At 44.9% G+C, this 21,565-nt stretch overlaps 1 protein-coding gene across 1 annotated transcript in view; it reads left to right on the top strand.

Moving 5' to 3' along the window:
* Positions 1 to 204: 204 nt before the first annotated feature.
* Positions 205 to 21,565, top strand: part of LOC147027746 (uncharacterized) — a 29,188-nt gene continuing 7,827 nt past the window's right edge. The window contains exons 1-3 of the mRNA XM_085877310.1: positions 205 to 610; positions 10,033 to 10,218; positions 16,892 to 16,964. Coding sequence (XP_085733436.1) covers positions 16,939 to 16,964 — 26 coding nt within the window. The 5' untranslated portion in view covers positions 205 to 610; positions 10,033 to 10,218; positions 16,892 to 16,938. The remainder of the gene's footprint in view (positions 611 to 10,032; positions 10,219 to 16,891; positions 16,965 to 21,565) is intronic.

The following is a 21,565-nucleotide window of genomic DNA, read 5'->3' as shown; positions in this document are numbered from 1 at the left end:
ATATTCTGCTGCTACACCGCCCAGCTGTTCGTGCTCTCGAATCAAATATATAAATATAAATATAAATATATATATATATATATATATATATATATATATATATATATATATATATATATATATATATGTTGAAAAAAAATGATGGAGAATTCCAAGGATGCTTTATTGGTGTCTGAAGGATAATAAATTGCTGACATTGAAGTGTTTAGTTGAAAACTGAACGGAGAACTCGGCGCTGATTGGTTGCAACTTGGCCGAATTGTTGTCAGGAAGAGGCGGAGCTAACGTGGTTCGAGGAAGCGTTCGTTGCCTTGACGATGAGTGACCGCACAACGTGAGCGTTGTGGTGGGGGTTAGGTACAATCCCTTCGAAAACTCCGTTGATGTAGTTTACACCAACTGTGGGACCAGGCCGCGGGAGTCACGTGACCCATATGACTAATGAATATTCCGTGCGATATTGCAACCAATGTTGTGATAATTAAGTGCCATACTGTAATTAGTGGTAACGGTGATTGGGTGGATGTGGCAGCACTGGATATGAAGGTCATTGACTGGTGTTGACGCGTATACCACGTACTCGGTGGAAAGTCATGCTGTAACAACATAGGTATGTTATATACTATATTAGGGATAATGTACTCTGAGGAATGTAATTGGTATTAGAGTATGGAGTTTAACTTTGTTATTATGTGATGTGTATGTGGTATTTGCCTTCAGTATTATGTTATACTCGTTATTGTATTTTGTTATTCTTACCCTAGGTATATTTCTGTTGTAGATATGCGTACGAGTTTTGCAAGAATAAAGCCGACAGAAAAGGTCTGTTGTTGATTATTATTACAACAATAATAATTTATTCTCACAAAACCTATCCGGTTGGATTGGACCAGAAGAGGGCCTCGGCCTACACTCGAATGGAGCACTTGCTGAGACCAGAGAGGTTGGATTGGACCAGAAGAGTGCCTAGGCCTACACTGGAATGGAGCGTTTGCTGAGACCAGAGAGGTTGGATTGGACCAGAAGAGCGCCGAGGCCTACACTGGAATGGAGCGTTTGCTGAGACCAGAGAGGTTGGATTGGACCAGAAGAGCGCCTAGGCCTACACTGGAATGGAGCGTTTGCTGAGACCAGAGAGGTTGGATTGGACCAGAAGAGCGCCGAGGCCTACACTGGAATGGAGCACTTGCTGAGACCAGAGAGGTTGGATTGGACCAGAAGAGCGCCGAGGCCTACACTCGAATGGAGCGCTGGCTGAGACCAGAGAGGTTGGATTGGACCAGAAGAGCACCTAGGCCTACACTGGAATGGAGCGCTGGCTGAGACCAGAGAGGTTGGATTGGACCAGAAGAGCGCCTAGGCCTACACTGGAATGGAGCGTTTGCTGAGACCAGAGAGGTTGGATTGGACCAGAAGAGCGCCTAGGCCTACACTGGAATGGAGCGTTTGCTGAGACCAGAGAGGTTGGATTGGACCAGAAGAGCGCCTAGGCCTACACTGGAATGGAGCGTTTGCTGAGACCAGAGAGGTTGGATTGGACCAGAAGAGCGCCGAGGCCTATACTGGAATGGAGCACTTGCTGAGACCAGAGAGGTTGGATTGGACCAGAAGAGCGCCTAGGCCTACACTGGAATGGAGCGTTTGCTGAGACCAGAGAGGTTGGATTGGACCAGAAGAGCGCCTAGGCCGACACTGGAATGGAGCGTTTGCTGAGACCAGAGAGGTTGGATTGGACCAGAAGAGCGCCGAGGCCTACACTGGAATGGAGCGCTGGCTGAGACCAGAGAGGTTGGATTGGACCAGAAGAGCACCTAGGCCTACACTGGAATGGAGCGTTTGCTGAGAACAGAGAGGTTGGATTGGACCAGAAGAGCGCCTAGGCCTACACTGGAATGGAGCGTTTGCTGAGAACAGAGAGGTTGGATTGGATCAGAATAGCGCCGAGGCCTACACTGGAATGGAGCGCTTGCTGAGACCAGAGAGGTTGGATTGGACCAGAAGAGCGCCTAGGCCTACACTGGAATGGAGCGTTTGCTGAGACCAGAGAGGCTGGATTCGGATCCCAGTTCACCCACGGCGGCACAAGAATGGAAACACTGGTTAAAGACGTTCGGAAACTTCCTGGGAGCTCTACCACAGGATAATCTGGATAAGCTGAGGCTGCTTACAAATTTTGTCTCACCAAGACTATACGAAACGATATCAGAGTGTACCATCTATGATGAGGCTATCCGTACTTTACACTCACAGAATGTAAAGTCCACGAATGAAGTGTTTGCACGCCATCGTCTTGCAACTCACCGCCAGCAGGTCGGAGAGTCCATAGATGAATACCTACTGACACTGAAAACGTTAAGTTACAAATGTAACTTTAGGGCTGGAAAAGCAACTCAACATTGCGAATAATCCATCAGGGATGCCTTTATTAGCGGCCTGCAGTCACCACTGCTCAGACAACGTTTATTAGAGAATAAGACTTTAGATTTAGCTACCATGTTTGATCAGGCTCGATCTCTAGATTCAGCCCAAAGAAATTCAGAATCTTGTTGTGCTATTCAACCCTCCTGTTCATTCAACATTGCTGCCTCATCCAATCAGAATACCGGTGAAGTGGAACCCACAACTGCAATGGCTGCTACTGGTGTTAAATGTTTCTTTTGTGTTTTTTTTTTTTAAAACGTACACGTGTAAAATGTCCGGCACGAGAGGCTGTGTGTCATAAGTGCCAGAAAAAGGGTCATTTTGCTAAGGTGTGCCGTAGTACTTCATCAGTAGCTACTGGTGCTTGTACAACTTCCTCTGATCAGGTAACGCTCGTGGCTGTGTCTTCTGCCGCTGCCCCAGGGGTGTTATCAAAGGCGGTTGTGAGGGTCACGCTCAATGGAGTGGAATTGGATGGCCTTATTGATAGTGGTAGTTCAGAAAGTTTTATCCATCCCGACCTCGTTAAGTGCCATTTCTTAAGTGTATATCACACCCGAGGCAATGTTTCCATGGCATCTACTTCCTTCACCGCTCAGACATCAGGGTTCTGTCGGGTCAATATCAAAGTAAACGGTCTGTGCTACCAAGATGTATGTCTGTCCATACTCCCTCAGCTGTGTTCAGATATCGTTTTGGGCCAGGATTTTCAGGGACTGCATGATAGTGTTACACTGACATGGAGGTAGTTTGCCTCCTCTTGTTATCTGTGGACTCAGTACACTGTGTGTTGACCCTCCAGAACTGTTTGCCAACTTGACAGCTGATTGTTATCCTGTTGCTGCTAGATCACGCCGGGACTCTTCCGATGATCGTAAATTCATTGAAAAGGAAATTCAGAGGATGTTGAAGGAAGGTATTATAGAGCCCAGTAACTCCTCTTGGTGTGCACAGGTTGTTGTTGTTAAGAACGAAACTCACAAGAAATGCTTAGCCGTGGACTATTCAGAAACTATCAACAAATTTACACTTCTTGATGGGTATCCTCTGCCTCGTTTCGATGACACTGTTAACAAGATTGCTCAATACCGTGTTTTTAGTACAATTGACCTCCGGAGTGCGTATCATCAAATCCCCATGAGAAATAAAGAGAAGCCGTACACCACGTTTAAGGCCTGTGGACGCCTTTATCAGTTTGCTCGGGTTCCCTTTGGCGTCACCAATGGAGTGGCTTGCTTCCAACGTATCGTGGATGCATTCATCCAAGAAGAAGAACTGGTTGGAACATATGCTTACTTAGACAACATTACTATTTGCGGCATGACTTAGGAAGAGCATGATACTAATCTCACAATTTCTTGAGGCTGCTAAGAGAAAGAATATAACTTACAATGAAGACAAGTGCATCCTTTCAACTAACAGGCTCAGTATTCTCGGTTATGTGGTGGAAGGAGGGTAAATGCACCCGGATCCTGAACGACTCTGACCCTTGCAGGACTTGCCTGTACCGCGGGACATGAAATCTCTCCGACGCATCCTTGGCTTCTTCGCCTATTATTCACAGTGGAGATATGACTACTCAAGCAAGATCCGCCCACTGTGTGCCACTACTACATTTCCCATGACAAGGGAAGCAGAAGTGGCTTTCCATCTACTTCAGCAAGACATTGAAGGTTCAGTGGTGAGGGCGATTGATGAATCCATACCCTTCGAAGTTGAGACCGATGCTTTGGATGTAGCAATTGCTGCAGTCCTCACCCAGGCAGGACGTCCGGTAGCCTTGTTTTCCCAAACCCTTCAGGGACCTGAATGTCATCATGCTTCTATTGAGAAGGAGGCCCAGGCTATTATTGAAACAGTTCGCCAATGGAGACAGTATTTGATGGGCAGACATTTTACTATAAAGACAGATCAATGTTCATTGAGTTATATGTTTGATAAGCAGCATAAAAAATAAGATAAAGAATGATAAGTTCATGCATTGGAGGATGGAATTATCTTGCTATGATTTTGACATTGTGTATCGTCCTGGTCGAGAAAACATTCCCTCTGATACATTCTCCAGGTCTTATTGTGGGATAGCATGCCACGATCGACATTCACTGTCTAACCTCCACGAAGTCTTGTGCCACCCAGGGGTTACCCGCTTATACCATTTTGTGAAATCTAAGAATATGCCATACTCTGTAGGTAGAGGATGTCCGGCAGGTTGTTGGATCTTGTAGAATGTGTGCAGAATGCAAGCCCAAGTTTCACCAACCAGATAAGACTCGACTCATAAAAGCTACTCAGCCATTTGAGCGTCTCAATATAGATTTCAAGGGGCCTCTTCCTAGCACAGATAAGAATCAGTATTTTCTGAATATTGTGGACGAATCTTCACAGTTTCCTTTTTGTATTTCCTTGTGCCGACATGACCACTTCCACGGTTATCAAGTGCCTCTGTCAGCTGTTCGCTATTTTCGGAATGCCGGCTTACATTCATTCGGACCGGGGACCCTCCTTCATGAGCAAGGAAATGCAAGACTTCCTTGCCAGCCGGGGGATCGCCGGTAGCAGAACTACAAGCTATAATCCTCAAGGTAATGGCCAAGTGGAGAGGTTCAATGGTACCATTTGGAAGGCAATCACAACGGCTCTAAAATCCCGTAATCTACCCATCAAATGCTGGCAGACTGTTCTGCCTGATGCTCTCCACTCAATTCGTTCACTGTTGTCGACAGCAACCAATGCTACCCCTCATGAAAGACTTCTGAACTATTCTCGTCGTTCTTCCTCGGGAGCCTCGGTTGTTATTTTTATTCCACGCACCGCGGTGCCTACTTGGCTATGCAATCCTGGGCCAGTCCTGCTGAAGCGTCACGTACGCACGAATAAAACTGATCCCCTTGTGGAGGAAGTCGACCTCCCCCGAGCAGGACCCCACTATGCCCATATTCGCTACCCAGATGGCAGGGAAACTACGGTCTCCGTTAGACACTTAGCCCCAATTGGAACCCTGTCCAAGAGTGAACCCCAAATTCTACCTCAGGCTTCTGAAGAAAATGTAATTCCCCAGGGTAGTCCCCAAAACGTACCCTGCTCAGGGGGGTGATCTCGTTCCTGAGATGGTTCCTGCAACTTCACAGCAATCAGATGCTGGGGATAATCCTCCAGTGCCAAGAAGATCCGGTCGCACCATTCGTTCTCCTATTAGATTTAGTGTAGTAGATAGTAGAAAAATCGTGCTAATTATGATACAAGCATCAAATTTGGCATTTCTGTTCTGCAGGGCTTTCTGATCAAATCTGCCCGATTGGCCATTTGAAAATCCAAATTTTGAAAAATTTGAAAAAAAAAAAAATTTTTTTTCAAAAATTTTTGAAGTCACAACTGGCTGAAATTCTTGAAGCGCAAGTGAACATCCCAGACAGAGAACCAAGGGGAGATGCAGTCATCATTGATGGCTCAGCACTTATTAATGCCCTACCTCCACGCACTTCAAAGATATTTGATGACTATGCTAAAGAAGACATCATCCCAAAGGTGGAATCCTATGGTGCCATGTACAAGAGGGTGGACGTAGTGTTTGATGTGTACAAGAAGTAAAGTCTGAAGTCCGAGGCAAGGTCGAAAAGGGGGCAAGGAATCAGAAGAAGAGTGACAGGAACCAGTAAGACCCCAAGTAACTGGAGAAGCTTTCTTCGAGATGACAGCAACAAGACTGAGCTGTTTCACTTCCTTGCGGAAAAGATGTGTGAAGCACAGACGACAAGCACAGTCATTGTCACAAAAGGAGAAGATGCCATTAGTAACACAAGGAAGTCACTGGATGCTGTGTCTCCATGTTGTCATGAAGAAGCTGGCACTCGAATATTTGTACACGCCAGGGATGCAACGACAGATGGTAGCAAGTCCATTATCATTAAGGCTAATGACACGGATGTACTAGTCATAGCAATATCTGTACTGCCATCCTTACAGGAACTAGGTCTTGAGAACATGTGGATTACCTTTGGCCAAGGAGCCAAGGCGCGATGGATTTCAGTCCATGAGGTAGTTTCTGCAATAGGGCCTGAGAAAGCTAGAGGGATCCCATACTTCCATGCGTTCACTGGATGTGACGTCGTGTCTGCCTTCCGCGGTAAAGGGAAGAAAACTGCACGGCAGACTTGGAACGTCTATGATGATGTTTCTGAAACATTCACCAATCTCAGTCAGCATCCAACATTGATTCGTGATCTTGACTTTTTTGAATTTTTTTTTCTTTCAAAATTTGGATTTTCAAATGGCCAATCAGGCAGATTTGATTAGAATCCCCTGGAGAACAAATGTGCCAAATTTGATGCTTGTATCATCATTTGCATGATTCCTCTCAAAAATTGCTGTTATCTGCCCCACTAATTGGATTTATAAGAGATAGATATCTCGGAAGGGGGTGAATGTTGTGATAATGAAGTGCCATACTGTAATTGGCGGCAACGGTGATTGGGTGGATGTGGCAGCACTGGATATGAAGGTCATTGACTGGTGTTGACGTGTACACCACATACTCGGTGGAAAGTCATGCTGTAACAATGTAGGTATGTTCTATACTATATTAGGGATAATGTACTCTGAGGAATGTAATTGGTATTAGAGTATGGAGTTTAACTTTGTTATTATGTGATGTGTATGTGGTATTTGCCTTCAGTATTATGTATACTAGTTATTGTATTTTGTTATTCTTACCCTGTGTATATTTCTGTTGTTGTAGATATGCGTATGAGTTTTGTGAGAATAAAGCCTATAGAAAAGGTCTATTGTTGATTATTATTATTATTATTATTATTATTATTATTATTACAACATGATGTCGCGCACATTGGAGCGTACGTCGAAAAGCATTCGAAATTTAATAGATGTGATTACAAATTGTGTTGATAGATGCGATTACAAATTTCCCACCAGAATAGTTACCTCACACCGAGTCCTCCTCACGACTGCACGGCAGCGCGGGATACATATTCCATGAACACCATCGAGTTTTCCTTGCGATGAGTTTTTTAATTACATAAAATAAATAATGTTTTCAGAACAAATTTAAACTTTAACTTTTATTGTTCTGTAAGACACGGTCTTTCATTCGTTGCTTGTTGTGAACAGTGTTGCCTTCAATCTGTTTTTTCCATTCCCTCAGCGTTCCACTCAGGAAAAAAATAAAATTCCACACCTTGAAACGATTCCAACTGTTATTTGGGATTCATCGTGAGACTGGCCGCCATGACCATCTCACCCACACGCACATGACATTGATTGCAAAAACACACCATTGTTCAACTTCACGTCATGTCTTCCTCGTCAGCGGCTTGGGATTCTCACATCCGAGTGGTTCTTTTTTACACACATCCACTTCGGTCGTCTCAGTGGGGTGGGGTGTCATCCTGCCGGAACGCACCGGAGCGCCGCTCGGGCACCTCATTCCATCCGAGGCGGCGCCAAGTTCCGCAACAGTTAAAACCAAACAAAACATCCACCTTCACGATCCGATGAGTTATTGTGCTTTATGTGCTCTCGGGGCCAAATAGTTTGGGGGGGTCAAAGCTTGTCCCGAAGCTTGGCGATGTCAATATGTTTGTTTGGACACTTTGTTCCAGGAACGATGTCACAATGCAGGTTTAAAGGAAACATGGACCCGTATGAATTGCCAACTGCAGCATGGTCCAGAAGCGAGAGGAACTTTCAACCATTTTCATTCTACATTTGCTGAATAATCTTGTGTTTACAAAAAAGTATATTTATAACCTGTTGTGGAAGATGTGAAGGCATGGAAAACTTTGGATTGATTCCAAGCAGTTGAAGTCAGGGTGGATCAGTTGAAATGGCTGTTGTGAAGAATGCTTCTCATGTTGTTTGAGCAAAGGTTGGCCTATCGTACATCAATGACAGACTCATGTTGGCAGAGTAGATGAGCATAACGTTATATACGGTATGTCAACATGGTTACCTGCTCTGCCATCTTCTTCAATACTCTCGGATGTTTATCCGGCCCCAACGCTTTATCTTCCTTCGTCAATTCCAAGACAGATGCTAACTAATGTGAAAAATAGACAGGACACACAGTTTAACGTCCATCCGAGGGAGGGTATGCCTGGTGTTGGCTTGATGGTTAGGGTGGTGGGCTTGGGGTCTGAAGATCCTGAGTTCAAATCCCACTCAGCAGTTGAATTAATACCAGATGGGGTTGACTCTGCCTGTCATCCTTCCGAGGTCGGCAAAATGAGTGCCAGTTTGCTGGTATCCTGTGTCCGGGAATGTGTTCAATACCCAAGGAGACTGCTTGGGCAGCACCAACGCTCTGCACAGTATGGTCCCGATGGATGGATGGATGGGAGGGAGGGTCAGGATTCAAACCCAAGCTAGAGAGCTTTATAGGTGAGTGTGCATACCTCTCGGTCTGGCTTGGCCATCCTGTCAGCGGTTAACACGTGATGCTAAATGATTTTTAAATTATTATTATTATTACTAGTATGTGCCCATAAAAAATAAAAAAATTAAAAAATAAATACTCAAACCGCGTGCCAGAAACAACCACACAGGCCGTTTCTTCACTCTTGCGTGCCCGTACGTGCGTGGCCCGGAAGTTCGCATATCGCAGTTACGATTATTTGCAATTTAGTTTTAATGGCCAATTATTTAATTAGCGCCAACGTATTTTGCCTTTTCGCAATGTCGTCGCAAGGAAAAACAAAAAGAGAAGAGAAGAGAAAAAAAATTACTTCCTGGTTCGGAGCATACCAGCTCACTCTGATGTTACCGAAATGTATGCACCGTCTAATATGAAAACGATCATAAGTTGGGGCATTGTGTTTATCTATAAATGCGCATAAGAAATCGAGAAATTATTAGAATACAGTAAGCCATCACTATCCGGAAGCCAGTACGTTGTAACCCGTAATGGGGAACGCGGCTGAGGTTCCCTTACCCCATCGGCCACGCCCACGCAGCAACGTGTCTTGTCATTGGTTGGTAAATAAATGGCCATAACTTGGGAGGCACTTGTCCGATTAATATCAAACCTTGAAAAGGCACATCCTCAGGTCCCCAGCAATATACCTGGCAAGTTTCAATTAGATCGGACCAGTGGTTGTCGAGAAACAGCGGTCGCAGATACACACACACACACACACACACACACACACAAACACACACACACACACACACACACACACACACACACACACACACACACACACACACACACACACACACACACACACACACACACACACACACACACACATTGCTGGAATTATCGATAGATTAAACTTCTCTCTTCCTTAAATTACAGCTTTGTCAAAAAACGGTGGTTAGAGACTAACTGATCTGACTTTTTCTGAAAAGGGGATTCTGAATCATGAGATTAAGTGTGTGTGTGTGTGTGTGTGTGTGTGTGTGTGTGTGTGTGTGTGTGTGTGTGTGTGTGTGTGTGTGTGTGTGTGTGTGTGTTAACTGTTAAGCTTTTGTTTATCATTGTAAAATGTGTGTATTTCATTTGTCACACAATTTGGGGACTGAAATGGTTGGTCTCGTGTTAAAACTTGATGTGATGATATGATGGTCGATTTGGTGACGTCACGGACATTTTTGCAGGGCTCCAGCACCTCAAAGTTTGTCACTATACCACTGGCTGTCGTACACAAAATGCTTGAGGCTTTGGGTATGGATGGGTGTTTCCTGGAGTGTCCGGGGTGGTTATGCCATGGTCACGTGACGCCATCAAGCAATTGTTTCTCCCATTTACACTTTGAAGGATCGGTGAGCAGTCTGTGAGAATATGTAAGTATGAACTGTATTTTATTCACCATATTTGCAGTGATTGCATCATTCTCTGGAAGTGTGGCTGTGCCATTGATGCAGTGCCCTTGTTACCAGTTTGCTTGTACTAATTGTGCTGACCTGAGAAGGATGACAGGCTGAGTCAAACCACTTGATGTTTTTTCAATGGCACGATGACACGACATTTATTTCAATGGCACGACAAGAGCTCCGACTAGAGACCCTAAGATCTCAAGCTGGCCACCTTAACCATCAAGTCAACACTCGGCTATATTTGCAGTTAAAAATGGCTTTCATTCGGAATAAATATTATGCATTGTATGACATTCCATAATTGCCTTATCCCTCACCACATTATCATGAATATGCCTGGTGTTGCCTTAATGGTTATGTTGGTGGGCTTGGGATCCAAGGATCCTGAGTTCAAGTCTTGCTTGGCTGTTGAATTAGTACCAGGTGGGGTTGACTTTACCTGTCATCTTTCTGAGGTCGGCAAAATGCGTACCAGCTTGCTGGTATCCTACGTCAGAGTGCTGACCCGTCCAGAATTGTGCCCAACAGCCAAGGAGACTGCTTAGGCAGCACCAAAAAGTTGTGGATGGGTTATGACAAAACTTGGTGGATAAGTTGAGTAGGTGACAACAAGAAGCCGATGAGATATTGGTTCAGGTCCGGATGCAGATCCGGCCTATCAGTAGGAAACAAACATAAAATGTTCAGCCTTGTGGAGGTAGTTATGCACTCTACCAAGTGCTGTTCTAATTACTACCTATGACCTCACTCTTCCAATAACCTAGATTTTGTTATACATATACAGTATACTGTCGGACTGCGCTATTCGTGGGGGATACATTCCTGGAAAATTCCACAAACTTTGTGCCGAATCTGCGAATTGTGGTGCATTGTTTCAATGGAGGAAGGGGGATAGGTTCGTGGCCTGCAAAAAATATGACAAATGGCAGTTGTGAATGTCAACACCGCCAATGTCAACACCAAAAATGTCACATATTGTTTCAATGGGAAAAGGGGGTATAGGTTCCCGGCGGTTCCTGATTCATGAAAAATTCCGCGAATGGCGTAGCTGCGAATGTTCCGCATTGTTTCAATGGAAAAAGGGGGATAGGTTCCCAGCGGTTCCTGATTCATAGGAGAAACTTTAAAAAGTTTTAAATCTTTTGAACCGCGAATGCGCATGATTCTAGTTTCATAAAAAAATGCTTAAAAATCAAAAAAAAGACAACAGCAGGTACTTTTTCCAATGTTTGTTGAAGGAATGTTATTAACAGTTTATTAAAATTGATTAACCAACTGTATCGTAAAAGTAACAACAACAAAAAACCAGCAGGTACCGTTTTAAATTGTTGTTAAGTTGTTGTTCCCACAAACACACGCAACTTTTCAAATGATGATACTGATTATTTAAAATCCAGTGAACTCAGTGGAGTCATCTGAAGACCACGCAGGTGAGGGTGCTGATAAGTCATGCACTGAAAGGAATGTAGGTGAGGGCACTGAAGCAGGTGAGGGTCTTGATCAGTTGTTCACTGAAGGGGATACAGGAGAGGGAGGAGAGGAAGGTGAGGGTGCTGATGCTCTTGAGGTGGACGGATTGCTGCAGGTTTCGATGCATCTCCTTATATGGGAGCATCACGTCACCCAACCCCCTCTTGAATTTGAGGTAATGCTCCATGACCAGATCGGCATCTAACAGCCTCTCGGTATTCGACTGCATGTCCTGCAGCATCTCACCCAGGAACTTGACCATGAGTTTGGACCATGACACCTCTTCCTCATCATCACTGCCCGCTTCTTCCTCCTCAGACACCATGGTAATGGCTCCCACCTCTTCCTCGTCATGTAAGGTGATAAGAGCATCCAACTCTGAAGGCTCCATGTCATCAAAGCCTTCCCCTCCCACCTGCTGTGCCAACCTGGAAATTTCATGCCTCCATGTTGTCGGGAAAGCCTCTGAAGTTTTTCACTACCTGTGGCCACAGGTTGTGCCAGCAGGCATTGATGGTGGAGGCTCTCACCTCGCCCAGTGACTCTTTGATTGCGCCGATGCAGTGGGCTATATTGAACTCCTTCCAACACTGCCAAACGGTGAGTTCTGGGTCGGCATCCATCACATCCAAAATGTGGCGAAAGGTGCGGTGGGTATAATAGATTTTGAAAGTGAAGGTTACTCTTTGGTTGAGCGGCTGGATCAGGGGGGTGGTGTTGGGCAGCACGAAGATCACCTCGACATTCGATTGAGCCACCTTCAGGTCCCCAGGGTGGCCAGGAGCATTGTCGCCGAGCAGGAGAACCTTGAACGCAAGGTTTTGTTCTGCCAGGTACCTCTCCACTTGAGGGACAACACGGTTGTGGAACCAGTCCATGGAAATTGCTGCCGCAACCATGCCCTCCTGTTGGCCCTCCAAAACACAGGCAGCATGTGCTTTTTCTTGCCCCTGAGAGCTTGTGGGTTCAGGGAACAGTACAGCATCATGGGCTTCGTGATAATCGCTGTTTATGTTTGCGCAGAGGAAAAGAGACACCCGGTCCTTTGCGGCCTTGAATCCAGATGCAGTCCCCTCGTGCTTCGAGATCAAAGTTCATGTTGGCTTTTTTTTTTCTTCCAAAACAGGCCGGTCTTGTCAGCATTAAACACCTGCTCTGGCAGGTACCAGTTCTCCTCAATGAGCAGGGAACGTTTTGGCTGCCTTCTGGTCAACGGAGGCACACTCACCTGCCAGTTTGATGTTGCGGAGACTGTGGCGCTTCTTGAAGCGGTCAAACTATCCCCTTCTCATTTGGAATGGACGAGGGCTGCTCATACCCGCATCGTTTGCACCAGCGTCACTTGTGCTGGCGCCACCGACGCCAACCAGATGTTCGTACATATGCATCACCTTTGGGTGAATGAGAGGTCCACTTAAAGGCATTTTCTTCTGTGCGTTGTCTTCAATCCATAAACTGAGAGCCTTCTTCATCCTTTCTATGTGGACATCCCGGACATGGGTGACCACTTTGGTGCTTGGTACAGCGCTCGCCGCAACACTTTCTGGGATCGCTTTCTCATTCTTCCGTATGCAGCAAACGGTGGATTTTCTTACTCCATACAGTCTGCCCACAGAGGGCACACTCTGTCCTCTCGACAGCCGGTCCAGCAGATCCACTTTGTGACTCAGGCTCATCACTTTCATCTGCCTCTTGGCAGTCGACGCATCTCCCGCACTGGTCTTGCGCTTTGGAGCCATGTTTGATCAATGAGCGGAGTGAGTGGCAAAACACAGGTCAAGGCAGTGGGACGCGAAGAATGATTGAGAACGAGGACACGCTGCACATAAGTAGTCATGCTGGAATTGTGGGTAGCTGTGGGAGGTGTGAGTCGTCCACCTATTGTTTGTGGGGGATGTTTGTGGATGCTAATGTTTTATTCAGTTGGGGGTAGATGTGGTAAAACTTTTTAATTGTGTAACTTACGGGCATTTAATAAAATAATACTCATCCCAGGAATGTTCCCATAAATTTTGTCCAAATACAGAATGTGTACATCTTTAAAGCTATATTGATGGTAGGACATTTTCATAGAATATAAACCGTGTTTTTCAGCGTATCGGTCGATGTGTGGAAGTGGAATTGGCTAATTTTACGATTTTTCTTTCCTTCATTCATACATAAGTCAATTTGGAGTATAAGATGAAGATCAATTACAGTCGTTAGCAAAACTGTCAATCAGTCTGAAAAAATATAGGTGTTAATTCCTCCCTGACCCACAACGTATTGCTACCTTCCAGCATCATGCATATCAATAAGCTGCTTTGTGCATATTATTTGTACTACATTGTGGGACGACCTTTTGGATAAATTAAAATGGAAATAGTTTTTCAACATATTTGTTTTCATATGGAGGTACAGTATTTAAACCAGCTGCATTTCTCACTGACATCGTATTTCCTGTGTGCAGCCATATTTCCACCATTTTCCTCAGAAAACTTAACAACTTCCAACGTAATAGTTGCCTTGTACAACTTGCGTGACTTCACAGGGAGAATTTTAAGATGACGTAATGAGGATGGATACATCTGACTGAGGTTGAAAGGGATGGATCAAACGTAATTGGTGAGTGCATGCTCGTTATTGATTGGATGAGTTTCACGTGCATCAGTGAGTGGATTCATGTTTATTGAAACTGTGAAGTCCAAGGAACTGTCCGTAGAACTCCGAGATAGAATTGTGAGGAAGCATAGATCTGGGAAGGGTATAAAACAATTTCTCAAGTATTGAAAGTTCCCAAGAACACAGTGAGCTCCATCATGAGGAAATGGAAAGAATATGGAACAACCCAGACTCTTCCTAGAGCTGGCCATCCGACCAAAATGAGCAAAGGGGCAAGAAGGATCTTGGTCAGGGAGGTGACCAAGAACCCAATGACCACAACAGAACTACAGAGTTTTTTTTTGGCTGAGATGGGAGAACCTGCCAGAAGGACAACAATATATACAGCACATCACAAATCTAGGCTTTATGGGAGAGTGGCCAGATAAAAGCCACTCCTGAGAAAAAGGCACATGACAACACGCCTGGAGTTTGCAAAAAGACACGTGAAAGACTCTAAGAGCATGAGGGAAAAGATTCTGTGGTCTGATGAGATGAAAATTGAACTCTTTGGCCTGAATTCAAAGCGCTATGTCTGGCGGAAACCGTACACAGCTCATCACCCATCTAACACCATCCCTACCATGAAGCATGGTGGTGGAAGTATCATGCTATGGGGATGCTTTTCAGTGGCAGGGAATGGGAGACTTGTAAGGATAGAGGTAACAATGAATGGAGTCAAATACAGGCAAATCCTTGAGGAGAACCTGCTTCAGAATGCAAAAGACCTGAGACTGCGGTGAAGATTTTATATTCCAACAGGACCATGACACCAAGCATTCAGCCACAACAACACTAGAATGGCTTAAGAACAAGAACATGAAAGTCCTTGAGTAGCCCAGCCAAATCAGACTTGAATCCCATTGAGAATCTGTGGGAAGACTTGAAGAGAGCTGTTCACCGATGCTCCCCATCAAACTTGACAGAGCTTCAGCAAATATTCAAGGAACAATGGGAGAAAATCCTGAAATCCATATGTGCGAAGCTGATACAGACAAACCCAAGAAGACTCGAAGATCTAATCGCTGCCAAAGGTGCTTCTACAAAGTATTGACTTGAAGGGTTGAATACTTATTGGCGCTAAAACATTTCAGCTTTTCAATTTTAATGAATTTGTAAAAAAAAAGTCTAAAAACATGTTTTCACTTTGTCATTATGGGGTATTTTGTGTGGATTGGTGCCAAAAAATTTAAGTTTAATCCATTTTAAATTCAGGCTGTAACACAATGAAATGTGACAAAGGTCAAAGGGTGTGAATACTTTCTGAAGGCACTGTATATGAGATATGCTTTACTTTGAATACATGTATAAAACAGAATTGTCTCCTGACTCATCCTGCTCAACGCGATGGCGGCTGAGTGATCGATTGATCAAGAGATTGGGCCAATAATAAGATTGTAGTCACATGACTTGGTTCCTCTCGGCCAGTTAATAAGATCTGTCAGGTGATTACCGGCACGATACCCGTTCGGACCGGAAACTTCACCTGTTAAGGTAATACGGTTCTGGACATGGGAGCTGGCAAGAAGTTCCTGGAACGATTGGCTATCGTGGTCGCTTTGGGACTTGCAGTACCTGTCTGGAGTTATCCATACATGCAAACTGTAACAATATATACATAACCTTTAATTAACTCTGGTTCATGATTATACCAGATTCATCAGCTGGAGAGCTAGAAAGTTTTGCATCCTTTTTCAAGTTCTTGATACCAGGGGAAGAGGACCAGGTGGTTCCAATTCAACAGGGAGTGCTGTAAAAGTTCAAACCAACACAACTCATTTCAGGATCAGATTCCACTGAGAGTTTCTCCATGGCATTGAGAACCTGCTTACGAAAAGATGCTTTGTCTGCCTCCCAGAATGGACCTTTTTGTGGTTACAAACCGCGGCAATCCTGCATTTTACGTGTCTAAATTATTTTCTCGAGGTCAGTTCTGTACTTTAGTTGTCTAAATTCAGTGGAGCCATGTTTTATTAAATAAAGCATTTATTTCAATAAAATGGAGATCTATGCAGAATAGCAAAAACACAGTCCAAGAAAATTGTGAATACTTACACAGGGTAAAATTGTTGTATACATTTCAACATCTCGCCGAACTTGTTGGGCCCGACTTTCCTTCGCCACTTGAATTTGTCCAGATACGAGGGAAATAATTCCTGGCTCACCTGGATCAGGAGCAACAGTCATTCAAACCCCCGGCAGACCCCTTTCAACCCTGAATTTTTTAATGCCCTGAAAAAACTTTGGTTTATTAAGGGTGATGAAGGCTGTGGTCAAGTTTCATTGAAATTATGTGTGTAGTTTGGAGAAGAGAGCAAATACCTATTTTAGGAGGGTTTAGACCCCCCCCCCCCACCCCGTAGACTCCCTTATTGAGCACAGATTTCGATGCAGTCAATATACTTTAGTACATGATGGGTGATGAAGGTTGTGGTCAAGTTTCAACGAAATTGTGTGTTCAACGAAACAGATTTTTTTGAAGGAGGAGATGATCTTTGTCTGTTTTGCCTTGTTCTGAATGTCCTTACAGACCTCCGTATAAGGTGCTGTTATAGCGTCCATCTCAGCTTGAATTTCATGGAGACGAGCGAAAACCTCTCAAGGTATGTGCCTCATTCTGCTTTATCTCAAGTGTTCTCTTTCACGCTTCTCAACTTTTATTTTATTTCCTCCTCCTCGCTTCAAAACAAACAAACAAATATTTTCACTTGAAAAAAAAAAAATCACGAACTCATTCTGCCTCTTCTCTGCCTGTTATTTCCTTCCTTGGTTCATTCTTTATTTCTTTCTTTCTCATTCCCTCCCAATTGAACCAATATTCCTCATAATTTAATTAATTTGCTTCTCACTGTAAATGCTTTTAACAACATTTTATGTTTCATTTGCCTTATTTTATGAAAACCCCACATATTCTTCGTCTTCAAAAGTATTTACTGTCACGAGTACCCCACAATGTAATTAAAAGAATAGCGAAAACTAAATCAGGCAATATCACACAACAAGCCGGTAGGTGGCGATGGGTCGCCGAGCATGGAAACTATAAGATATGGAGCAAAACGGATGTCATATAGCGGATAGCGAATCACCTTAAGATTATGCATATCAAATCTCATCCAGTTCTATCTCCTGATAACTACTCGGTATCCATTTGAATGAAAAGTACCGGAAATGCGGTTTGAAATCGGAAATCCCCAAAGTTCGAGGGGGTGCTGTGGGTGAACAATTATCTAAATCGAAAATCCGGCTCGATCATTTGTGCAAAATGTATTCCAGACGATTAGTGTGAATTTTCATGACCATCCGACCATAACCCTAGGAGGAGTAGCATTTGGCGTGAAGACACCTCCAGCTCTCGCATATTATCGATTTTTGCACTAATTGACCTTTGACCCCTGACCTCAGCGAAATCGGTCAATATGTCCTGAGGCAAAGTTGTAGTACTCATTGAGTACCATGAACCTGCAAAGTTTCATTCGTATCGATGCACTCACCTGGTCGCTAGGGGGGTCTTCATTTTTCGCGCATTCCCTAATTGTAGGGGGCGCTGCGGGTAAAGTATCCCATATATCACAAAAACCAGAATATATTTCATAGAGCATCACCTGTAGATCATTCGTGCCAAATTTCATAACCCTTCGTGGGATAATGGCTTTCGGAATTGATTTCGCGTGAACAGTACCGATTTTGAAGGTTTTTCGGTTGTTGCTAGGGAACCAAAGCGTCCCTAGCAACCATCACAATTTCCAAAGCACTAAGTCATAAGATGTACCTTCCACCCGAGTTTGGTCAAAATCCGCCCACGTTTACTACCAATTATGCTGATGACAAACGAACAATCATCCAAACAAACAGACAGAATTACTGACAATAAGGGTCACCTATTTCGGCGACCCAATAACTAGAAGGGCAGTCTGTAGAGTGTATACCTCTGCCACGTAATGTCGGCTCCACGAGAACATATCGGGCCCAATAGATTTTTGAAATATCATGCTATATATCGTATTTGGTCCCATCTCTCAATGGTGAAGAATCACTTTAAAAATTCTAGTAGTCGGATCCGGATCTTCACCAAAATCGAATCAATTCGTCGTCGTCGTCACACACACAACCTGTCCACCAAGTTTCATCCAAATCCATCTACAACTTTTTGAGATATCGTGATATATTTTTGCTGACCTGGGGTCGGGGGCGAGAAGACCATGAGGAGGAGGGGGGGAACTACCTCGGGTTCCCACGAGACTTTCCGGAATCGCAGGCCGTCGCATTTGATGGTGGGGGGTGCCCAAGCATTGTTGGTGTCACGGTTGCCCCCAACGTTACCCCTGGGTATGGCTGCAGGGAACGATCTCCCTCAAAGTTATCATCCTGAGCCATGGATTCCTCCAACATTGTTGTTTCAAAACCCACCTGAACGAGCTCATCTTGGTCCACCATTGTCCATACAAATAATTAAATAAAATTTATATCCTAACCTGCTCTTAATTTTGGGGGGTGCATTAACCGCACCCCAGGTTCGAATCCTGCTCCAGACACCAAAGTGTTGCGGACCCAGGGTCAGGGTCGAGTCGACCATGAGGTGGAGGGGGGGAGGGGTGGGGGGGTGAAATTTACCCAGGTTTCCACCAGACTTCAGAATCACAGGCCGTCACACACGAATAACTCCGTGACGCGGCGGGTCGCTAATCGACCGTGGACGCCAATAACTCGACCACGTGACTTAGGATCCTCCGTCTAATGAATCCTGTTTACCTCATGGTCACGTGATCTAATTACCGGGGGACACGCCCTCGGTACGCCTTGTTCAAACCGGATAAGATGCAGCCGAGTGTAACTGCCCAACGAAGTACCAGCTAGGAAAACAGATCGTTGGGGGATAACGTCCCGGCTAAGCATGGATACGGACCATGCTGGACCATTGAAGGAAAATATGAAAACGAGCTGGGAACATTTCTCTATACAAGCATTTATTTACAATCAGGTGAGGAAAGGTATGTGGCACAGTGAATTTGGTTTATTCATGTGTACAGCAGGGATAGCAAGGAATTTGTGGGGTGTGATAAAAGGCAAGCAATTTGCAAAAATCAGACACAGAGCAGACTTATCCGGTGAGAACTTCCACAAGCTTAACTTGTGCTACAACAGGCGCCATCACATACACATACACACACAAACCCGAGGAAGAATAGATAGCCAGATGGAAAGAGAGCAGATGAGAACTAACGACCTCACAATACCTGGTGCGGTTGCCGACCAACGCAACCCAGTACGCTTTGGGGGAAGGAGGAGGGAGAAATACTGGTGTCTTAGGTGTGGGAGTGGGAGGTGTGGTGTGGTGCAATATGGGGGATGCAGTGTCGTGTCAGAGGAAACTGTGATTGCAAATTAGTGGGATGCTCTTTTGTGCGTCCAAAAGGGATGAGATAGAGGGGTGGAAAGAGAGAGAGGAGAGAAGATGTGTGAGGCAAAAGTTTCCTAGCGCAGTCGTGCATAGGTCTGTAAGTGTAGCGTGTACCTCCGTGGGATGCTCCGCTTGAGCATGCGCACCTCAAGAATCAGCGCGTTATCTCCCACTTAGTCACTTTGCCAGGGCTCATGGAAACATGTGCTCCACACTGGTCCCAAAAGAACGTCTGTCGCACACCATCCCCGAGTGTAGATGCAGCGACGGGCAGACAACGAGGAGCAGTGAAGAAGAGGGTGGAGCAGAGAGGCGAAGGAGAGGGCGAGGCAAACAGACAAAAACGAGGGTGAGGCAGGCAGGTGAAAAAGAGGGTGAGGTAGGTGGGCGGAAAAGAGGGAGGACGGCTTTGCGATCCACCTTTTGTAAGACTCGGGCGAAGGGTGGGGTGATGACCCGAAACGATGTGCTGTGACCCAAATCGTGCTTCCCTATTGGGCCATGGTGTTCCTAGCCACACCCTGCAAGGTTCCTGGGGCCAGAAGTAGTCTCATTTGCACATCCAGCACGAAACGGCCCAGAGCTCCGTCCTCAACTCACGGACCGCTCTTCCCGTGACCCCTGTCCCTCCCCACCCGTCCTGCCATGTTCTGGCGACTGGACGAGAGTCTTATCAATCCTGCGTGCCCATTCGGGGCACCCTCGCTGAGATGCGGTTGGTGCTGCTAACGTTCGTTACTAGTTCCTGCATCACGCAGTCCAAGTAACCTGAGCCGTGTAGCACACCTCTGTTTAATGGCGAATTGTATCGATACAGAGGTACGAGGAGGTGTGGGACAATTTTTCCCATGTGCAGGAGATGTTTGTGGTCGAGTTGGTGAGTGAAGTTTGAGCAAGGTGAGGTGCCGTTGTAAATTGCCGTGCAGATTTGAATGAAAGGGCGTGCCATGTGTGCGCCGGGCAGCATCTTCGTTCTTGTCGTGATTCTTTCCCGGGTGGCTGCACAGGTGCTGTTTTTCATATCGTGTGTGTTTGCTTGCTTGCTTGCTTGATTTGATTTGTACGATGGATAAAAGGAAAGGGTTGGAATGGAAATCAGGATTGAATATAAGATAGAGCTATAATTAGACCTAGCTATAAGACCCATGCAACTCACTTCATCCCGTTAACCCACGAAACATGAGGGGAAGATCTGACTGCATGAAGACTAACGAAATAACTGCCTGGGGATCACTGTATGTTGGGTGTCATTGCCTTAGAGGCATGTAGTTTTGCAGAACCACAACAATGTATTAGTTTAGCCCTATCTCTCAATGGTGAAGGATCACTTAAAAAAAAATTCGGATCCGGATTCGGATCTTCATCAAACTGGAATCAATCATTCCTCGTCACACACCCAACCTGTGCACCGAGTTTCGTCCGAATCCGTCCACAACTTTTTGAGATATCATGCTATATATCGTTTTTGGCCCTATCTCTCAATGGTGAAGAATCGCTTTAAAAAATTCTAGTATTTGGATCCGGATCTTCACCAAGATGTAATCAATTCGACCTTGCCACACACCGAACCTGTCCACAAAATTTTATCCGGATCCGTCCACAACTTTTTGAGATATCCTGTACACAAACAGACAAACACAGAAAGGGGTGAAAACATAACCTCCTTCACCTTCGGTGGCGGAGGTAAATATAACTAAAATATGTGAAATGCTGTGTATAAAGTATATAAAATAAAGTAAAGAAAATAAAATATACCTAAAATATGTGAAATAATTTGGAACAGAAATAATTTAGAGACCCCAAATG

This window comes from Eptatretus burgeri, chromosome 4 (assembly GCF_056783735.1).
Source record: "Eptatretus burgeri isolate ZD-2024b chromosome 4, Ebu_testis_v1, whole genome shotgun sequence".
NCBI classification, from domain to species: domain Eukaryota; kingdom Metazoa; phylum Chordata; class Myxini; order Myxiniformes; family Myxinidae; genus Eptatretus; species Eptatretus burgeri.
The sequence above is the reverse complement of the archived record's forward strand: the minus strand, read 5'-3'. Positions and strand labels throughout refer to the sequence as shown.